Genomic DNA, 8,323 nt, shown 5'->3' on the forward strand with positions numbered 1-8,323 from the left:
TGCAATTCTTCATTTTTGTTTGCAAAACAACTTTTTTGCTCAATACTTTTATTTTGCAATAGGCTGCTTTATTCTTTTGCAAATATATGTGGCATCATACTGACTTTATAATGGAAGCTGCCTTTAACTTCAAGAATCTCTTTTATATTAAAAGTAATTTTTAATTATGCTACACTCTTAAAAAAGGTTCTTTATTGACATGTATGGTTCCTTTAACAGGTTCTTTATATAAAAAGGTTCTTCTGATTATTAAAATGTTCTTCACTTTTAAGAACTGTTCATTGCAAGGTTCTTTGGGGAGCCCAAAATGGCAGCGCTGTGACAAATGGGAATGATAAAACGAATGCTGTCATTTTCCAGATGAATGGGTAAGCAGCCAAACACTACCTACATCCACACTTTGCTACTTTCATCTCCTCGTACAGGTTTCGGACCGTGAGGACGCCCCTTTCCTGGTACATGATGGCGATTGGGTCCAGCTTGGTCGGGACGCAACATGCCTTGTTTGCCTTTTTGGGATTGCTCAGGTTAACCAGTGTTTGGATGATTGCATGTTTGGAGGGGCTTACGTCATCTGTCAGGGGGAAGTGACACACCCCTTTGCACTCATAAGCGTCATATTCAGGTGGAGCCACGATCCATTTATCCCATCCGATGTCTTTGAAGTTCACCTTCAGCGAAGTTCTCCGACAGTAATTGTTCTTCGCTTTCCTCTTCTTCCTGGGGTGCTTGTCCACAGGAACATGATTCTCCACAAATATCGGCTCCTTCTCATGAAGAAGCATCTCTTTGACCTCATTCATCGACTCTCCCTTTCTGTTCCCGAGATCATCCGAAAAAACTATTAAGACTGCCGAGCCGTTGTCCTCTAAACCCACGCTTATGTCAAGAGATTGACAGTTTTGTTGGATTTCCACCTGGAGTTCACCCGCCCCGCGTCCAGAATCCTGCCAAATCCTGACGGCGCTGGTCACGTCGAAAGCCTCCCATGTGTTTCTGGCCTCAGTGACGTCTCTCCCATCCAGAAGCTGTAAAATGTTTGTATCCTGCTTGTATTCTACGCCGTAAACATGAATGGCTGTGGATTGGTCAGCGCAGGTGCTTTTACTTCTTTCCCAGAGAGTGAACAGCCTTAGCTGGACTGATGTGATCTCTTCGTGATTTGGGATGGAAACGTTGAATAGGAGCCTGTGTTGAGTTTTGTTGCCGTGTCTGATGGAATAAATAACATCTGTAAAGAACAGAAAATAGAGATTAATGAACCTTTTCACTCATATACAAATCATCAGAATTGCATCTACCTTAGAGATACTTACCCTGAATGATGAAGCTTCGGATGACATCCGACCGAGGGATGGAAGTCTTATCAGACGCATATTTATTATAGAGATCCATCATGAACTGAGGAGGTTGAACCTTTCTGTGTTCTTGCGGCACGCCTGATAAATTCAGCTTCCTCAAAAAGTCTTCCTTCCTGAAGCCCAAAAAGCTCTTGAAGACATCTTCTTCCTCAAGGTTTTGCTCTTCTCCCTGAATGAACATTGTGTCTTCCAGACTCCCTAAAGATTTCCCCTCGCAAAGCCCAACTGAAGTAGCAAAATTGATGGACATCAGAAGAAGCAGATATCGTAAACCCCGCATCTTTCGTTTGGTTCCCAAAGCGGATAGGTGACCGTCTGCGGCAAGTTTTACATCTGACTTTGGTTTGTGGAAGATCCTTTGAAATCGGGGTTCCTCAAGTGAACCTCAGGTTCACTCCCACGTCCCACGCTAAGCAGCACTCTCTCCGGAAACCAAAATAGTAGCATAGCTATTCTTATCTTTGACACCAAAGTCGTGGTTTGAGCGTTGTTATCTTGAGGAAGCTTGTAGTTAATGAGGGCTCTGTAAACACTTCGGGAACAGACTTTGAAAACTAATGAGAGTGATTTTGACGAACCCTTATTTACAGGGTCAGACTTCTGGCTATTTTTACTGAAGCAACTCCATCACTTCTGAATGTGTTTGTGTCTGCACATGTAAGATGCTTCAGCTAATCAGCTTCAGCTATGATAAATATTAACATTATAGATTCCTTTCATTTTCATTTGGATTCATTTTCATTCAGCTGGAATCAGGCTGTGTAAGAGTTAATGGGTCTGAGTTGACCTTTGCCCCTTTGTTGCAAACAATCTATGTCCCTAATACAACTCATTAGGTCTTTATTCACAAAAATTCCTCCAGGATTTCAGTAAAAAAACAAAAAACATACCAGTTTATATACCAGAAGAGCACTGAAGAATCTGGTTTAAGAAATGTTTGCATAAAAAGTCAATACAGTACAGTTTTGAAAAAAATAAATAATTATAAATGACATGAAATTGCTATAAAAATACAAAACTCTCCTTTGATAAAGTTTCACAAAACCTCTGAGATGTTATTATTTTATTTTAAAATCCATAATCTATTGACTTTTCTATAGCTATGGCTAATCAATCCATCTGTTCTAACTTACGGGTCCGTCCTCGTAGCGGAAAAACAATATTATGCCAAATCACAGAGCACTAGATGGCAGCATTATGCTGCATTTTCTTCATGTCGTCTGTCTTTTCATGCAAGATTCCAGGTTTAAATCCTATAGGTTACACTTTATCTAACAAGCTTACAAATCAAATCAAATGCTTATAATGATTTATGGCAACACTTTACAATAACGTTTCATTTGTTAACATTAGTTAACTCGAACTAAAAATGAACAATACTTCTACAGCATCTCTTAATCAATGGTAAAATAATACATTTATTAATAGATTTTTTTTTAAAATAAAACATGAATTACATGAAATTAATGAATTACATAAACAATTTGATTTTTATTAACTAACATTAACAAAGGTTAACAAATGCTGTAAAAATATATTGCTCATAGTTATGCATTAAAACTAATGTTAAAAAATTAGACCTCATGTAAAGTGTTACCAGATTTGGTTACACTTTATTTTAAGGTGATGTCATTACATTGTACTTACTCAAATAAGTACTGAGTAATATTAATTAACTACATGTACTTACTATAGAGTTACGGTTTAGTTTAGGGTTAGTTACTTTTAATTATGCATAATTTACTGTTATTGTTATAGTAAGTACATGTTGTAACGTGTAACTACATCATCTTAAAATAAAGTGTTACCCTGGATTTATTTACAGAAATCCATTTAAATCGCTATGTTCTTTTAAATTTGTTATGTACTTGTTTCAAAACAAAAACAGTTTGGCTTACTATATGTTAAGGATTATATACAATTCATTAAAAAAAGAGAGTGGAAAGAGGATACGATGTTTGTGTGCAAAGATCCAATATTATTTGAGGTGTCGAGGTCTTATTTGCAGAGATAAAAAGTTGATTTTCGGCAGTCCCTTGAGCTGAGTTCATTGTTTTGCAGGTTGTGTTTATCTAGATGTCCATTATTGACCTTGCTCTCCTTACCGACAGGCACAGGTCTCCACGGACATGCTGGGATAGACCTTCACTAGCATGTTCCTGCTGGAGTCGAGGAACAGCACAGCCAGAGAGCTCATCGTGTCGGGAACGCAGCACGGCTCTGGGACGCCAGGCACGATCCCCACGGCTCTCACTATACTCTGGATGGTCGCATGATTGGATGGACGAACAACCTGCATTAAGAGAAGTAAAGGTTGGAGAAAAACTACTGTCTTTTAATAAGGTTAACGTGACAATGCCCAAATGCATTTCTTAGTCCTATCCACCCACCTTATTTTTAAAGTCACCATGACATCAAAATGGACAATTTTTGTGGGGGAATATTGCAGTATTTATTATAAATGACGTATCAGTGCACATCATTATTTCTTGAATCAGAATAACTTCCCCTCTTTCTTACAGCATCTCTTCTCTGATGACGAGGGCGGGGCAACCTGTCACTCACATGAGATCAGCCAATAGCAAACCACAACCATCCAATCAATTCCCCACGGACAAAATTCAATCAATTCCCCCGTCCACATTTTTTCTTGTTCAAGAAGTGATTCTATTTATATTTTTTTAACTGGTAAAATTATCAAATGATTTCAGCTCAATATTCAAATGAATCTTTCATGTCCACATATTAATTTTATTTTGTTGAGCTGCCGTGCAATAATGAGATAATGTACACACTGCCCAGCCAAAAAAAAGTTGTTGTTTGGATTTAAATAGGCCTATGATTGGATCATTCTTGCTGTGATTATTATGTTTCTTGCATGTTATATGTTTGGCAACAGTTCCTCTAACCCTAATTGATGGAGTGTGTAGCTTTTCATTTCTTAAACACCCATGTAGGAAGACACATATTGTCCATATATCAGGATGACAATGTCAAGATTCATCAGGCTCAAACTGTGAATGAATGGTTGTGAGGAGCATGAAGAATCATTTTCACAGATGAATCGGCTCCTCTGAGTCCAGACCTTAAATTCACTGAAAGTCTTTGGGATGTGCTGGAGGAGACTTTACAGAGTGCTGGACTCTTGCATTGACAAAACAAGATCTTGAGCAAACATTGATGGAAATTCATGTGTGAAAATGATTCTTCATTGTCCCTCCCAACCATTCCTTCACAGTCTTAGCCTGATGAATCTTGACATTGTCATTCTGGAATATGGCCATGATGTTTCTTCCTACATGGGTGTTTAAGAAATGAAAAGTTACACACTCCATCAATTAGGGTTAGAAGAAAGAACTGTTGCCAAACATATAACATGCTAGAAACATAATAATCACTGTAATCAGGGAAGCACCGATATGAACATTTTGGCAGATACGATAACCGTTAATTCTTTATATTAGAATGCCGATAACCGATATATTGGCCGATAAATTAAATCCAAATTTTTATATAGTTTTTGAGAGCCTGATTACAAAAACAAAAGTCTCACCATTAAAATACATGTCCCAACCAAACAATAATAATGATGTTCTCATTATAATTTTATATAGCCTATATGTCAGACTTGTGTTGCACTTAACTAGCCTATATTTTCCTTTTTTGAAGTGATTCCAATCATATTTCAAGCAATTCAAAACCATCATGTTGAACAGTGCACATCTGAAGTGTCTCAGCTGAAGGAAATAATCCATTATTAATCGGATTTAATATATCGACCACATTTTTTTATTGGACCGATAACGATAACATTAAAAATGAACATTTATCGGCCAATGCCGATATATCGTGCATCCCTAACTGTAATAATGATCCAATCATAGGCCTATTTAAATCCAAACAGCGACTTTTTTTAAGGCCGGGCAGTGTACATTCAGACGGTCATCATACACAAAACTAACTAAAATATACAACATAAACTTGTATTCCCTTACCTTTGGAATCGGGAATCCACAGGTTCCTGCACAATAGTAGGCATCAAATGCTTTCGGCGCTAATATCCATTCGCTCCAACCGATGTCGGCGAAGTCCACCCTCAGGTAACGGCGCGCGCACACTCGCGGTTCACTCCACTGCTTGCGTCTCGCTTTTTTCATGGTCTTCTCGTCAAAGGTGAGCTCCTGTGACCCTCTCAATCCCTCGTGATAGTCCTGGCCTTTTGACAACGGTTTGGGCTTTTTCGCAAAAAAGCCGCTGTCCCATAACTCCCTGCTCTTCAGGTCGTTGTACTGGACGTCAGGAAGGTAGTTATTCTCCAAGTGATCCAGTTCCCTTCTGATTCTAGTGCTTAAAGAAGCTGTGGGCGCTTTGGTCCTGGTCTCCTCGACCACAGGAGACGGACTGTATCTCTGTAAACTCATAGCAATGCTGTTTGGTTCAGTTATGGCAACGTCATCAGCGTATACGAGAATGAACGGCAGACTGTGAGGAGACAAACGATCATGACGTCTGTGGTGACCAAAGTCAAACTCAGCGGCAATCGATAGTTCGCCAGTCACATGGGCTTGTTTGATGGCTGATGACACGTCTGTAATCTGCCAAAGCCCCTTTCTGTTTGTGGACAGTGTGATGTTGCACAGCTGAGAGGGGATGGCAGCGTTTGGTGATGTTCCTTTAATGATGAGATGTGTTGTGGTGAGTGACTGAAGGTTCTGGAGACGGCATGCGGATCCGCGGGAACGACGGCAGGCCCAAGGACGCTGACGAACTTGCTGGTCAAGAAAGTGTAGAGTTGACGTCAGTATCGCCTCTGAATCGGGGATGGAGGTCAGGTTGAAGCGGAAAACTACTTTGTGATGGGAGAGCTCTGAAATAAGGCGTGAAAACGTCACAAGTCATTAATTGCAGCTTGACGATTTGGCGTGGGTTTTACGCTCATGCATGCATGTGATTGACCAGTAAAGTTTCCAGACAACATCCTCATAAACAACACATTTTTCACATTTTAGATTTAACATCCGACCACATTCTATGGTTTACGAGGTAGTTTAATAAAAAGATAAACACGGCTCCTGAATCGGTCTCTGGCCATATGGTAGTGTTTAGTGAGCCGCTCTCAAGGTTTCTTTCTTTCTTTTTTTCTGTTTCCACTAATACCCTCTCTGTGTTTTAATAGCACACCTCCAGTGGAAACTTAGCAGCTCTGAAAAACTGAAATAATGGGAAAAATGCTATCTGTGCATGATTTCACATATGCTTATCATATATAGCCTAATTCATTTTAATCCAAGTGCATGTGGATTTTTTATGTACTGAATATTCAAAAGATGGATCATTGGTCTTTTTTTCCCCTTGTATTTCCTCAAGGGTTTCCAACAAATAAAATACTGTAATTAACAGTGGTCACACTTTAGTTTAGGGTCTAAATTCTCTAATTATTAACTACGACTTTTGCCTCAATAAACTCCTAATTACGGTTTATTAATAGTTAGTAAGGTAGTTGTTAAATTTAGGTATTGGGTGATTAAGGGATGTATAATATGATCATGCAGAATAAGGCATTAATATGTGCTTTATAAGTACTAATAAACAGCCAATATGCTAGTAATATGCATGCTAATAAACAACAAGTTAATAGTGAGAACTTGTCCCTAAACTAAAGCGTAAACACTTAATGAATGCATAAAACAAAATTATATTGTATTTTATTAATTATTTATTTATATGTAATGTAATGTCTTGTATTGTATTTTTGGAAATATGATGTAGTTTATTAAATATAATTAAAAAAATCTTGAAAGTTAAAATATAGCCTAGATACATTTTGGAAGCACAAACAGCGTGAAATGAAATATGAACTATAAACTTGCATTGCTGTATTTTAAATCGTTTTTTAGTTGTTAGTTTCACTCACCTTGGACTCCTCTAAAGCTTCGGATTGTATTGACGTTCTGTCGATGTTGATGATGATGCTTCTTGCTGTATTTATCATAAACTCTGTACATATTAACAGTCATCATGTCTCGAGCAGGATTGTGGAATGACGGTTCTGTTGCAGGAATATCTCCGTTCAGCTCCGACGAGTTTACTAAGCAAACTTTGACGATGTTTAGACAGAGAAAAATGTGAGCCACCACCGCACAAATTGATGCCATATTCACAACTGATCCCTTTATAATCGAGTAAACTAGACGAAAGTGGAAGACTGATGGAAAGCTCGGCGAGAGAAGGACTGATAGAGTCGGTGGAGGATGATGATGATGATGATGTCTCGCGCTCATACACTTGTTTCTCACTGATGATGACAGATGATGACGTGCAGCCTACGAGAAGCTTAAAGCATCTTTCTGAAGCGATGCAGTTCACACACACACACACACACACACACACACACCTCTGCAGCTCATACTGTTTCATACCACGATCCTCCTTCACTGTTTTGCACTTTTTGTAATTTGTGGGACTTTTTTTTTTTTTTTTACAGTTTTTCTCGATTGTTTACACACATTTTTTGAAAGCATGCCTCATATTCTCAGAACTCTACACACAAATCAAAACACACACACACAATGGGCAAAACCCCTCAATTCTCCTGCAAAATGAAACTTTACATTCAAAACAATGTTCTCAAAATGGTATTTTGTTTTCAAATGACACACACAAACCATCATATGAAAAGACATTTATAAGAACCAGTTGAACACTGATGTGCTCAATGTAAAACACTATGATGAATGCAAAACACTTCTTCTCCATTCATCATTATGACTTAGGCTTTTTTTTTTTGTACATACAGTGGTCTACATACAAAACAACAGAAGAATTTACTGTATACAGTTACAGTAAAAAAAAAAAAAAATCCAATGTTGGCATCCATTGCTCCATTGAAGAGCTCACCTGTTGCCCTTTTATGCTAAAGCTCTGATTGCTAATTGTAAAACTGTGTGACGGGTGTTTGCCCA

At 38.3% G+C, this 8,323-nt stretch overlaps 2 protein-coding genes across 2 annotated transcripts; both read right to left on the reverse strand.

The window, feature by feature from the left end:
• Positions 1-21: 21 nt before the first annotated feature.
• On the reverse strand, positions 22-1,774 carry gdf2 (growth differentiation factor 2). The gene is made up of 2 exons (XM_084134932.1): positions 1,317-1,774; positions 22-1,231 (listed from the first exon to the last, which is right to left on the reverse strand). The coding sequence occupies exons 1-2, from the start codon at positions 1,639-1,641 to the stop codon at positions 384-386; spliced, it is 1,173 nt and encodes a 390-aa protein (XP_083991058.1). The 5' UTR covers positions 1,642-1,774; the 3' UTR covers positions 22-383.
• A 408-nt stretch (positions 1,775-2,182) lies between these two features.
• gdf10b (growth differentiation factor 10b) lies at positions 2,183-7,765 on the reverse strand. Its single transcript, XM_084135875.1, has 3 exons — positions 7,276-7,765; positions 5,357-6,228; positions 2,183-3,654 (listed from the first exon to the last, which is right to left on the reverse strand). The coding sequence occupies exons 1-3, from the start codon at positions 7,640-7,642 to the stop codon at positions 3,463-3,465; spliced, it is 1,431 nt and encodes a 476-aa protein (XP_083992001.1). The 5' UTR covers positions 7,643-7,765; the 3' UTR covers positions 2,183-3,462.
• Between the last annotated feature and the right edge of the window lie 558 nt (positions 7,766-8,323).

Source organism: Abramis brama, assembly GCF_963993115.1.
Source record: "Abramis brama genome assembly, chromosome: 14".
In the NCBI taxonomy this organism is placed as follows: Eukaryota; Metazoa; Chordata; class Actinopteri; order Cypriniformes; family Leuciscidae; genus Abramis; species Abramis brama.

Bases quoted from the DNA above. Each gene is read 5' to 3' on its own strand.
- gdf10b (XM_084135875.1), bottom strand. From the start codon at position 7,642: ATGAGCGCGAGACATCATCATCATCATCATCCTCCACCGACTCTATCA. The intron at 6,229-7,275 runs GTGAGTGAAACT...GCCTTATTTCAG, and splicing joins AAGCTTTAGAGGAGTCCAAG to AGCTCTCCCATCACAAAGTA. The intron at 3,655-5,356 runs GTAAGGGAATAC...CTCTTAATGCAG, and splicing joins GTGGATTCCCGATTCCAAAG to GTTGTTCGTCCATCCAATCA.
- gdf2 (XM_084134932.1), bottom strand. From the start codon at position 1,641: ATGCGGGGTTTACGATATCTGCTTCTTCTGATGTCCATCAATTTTGCT. The intron at 1,232-1,316 runs GTAAGTATCTCT...TGTTCTTTACAG, and splicing joins CCGAAGCTTCATCATTCAGG to ATGTTATTTATTCCATCAGA.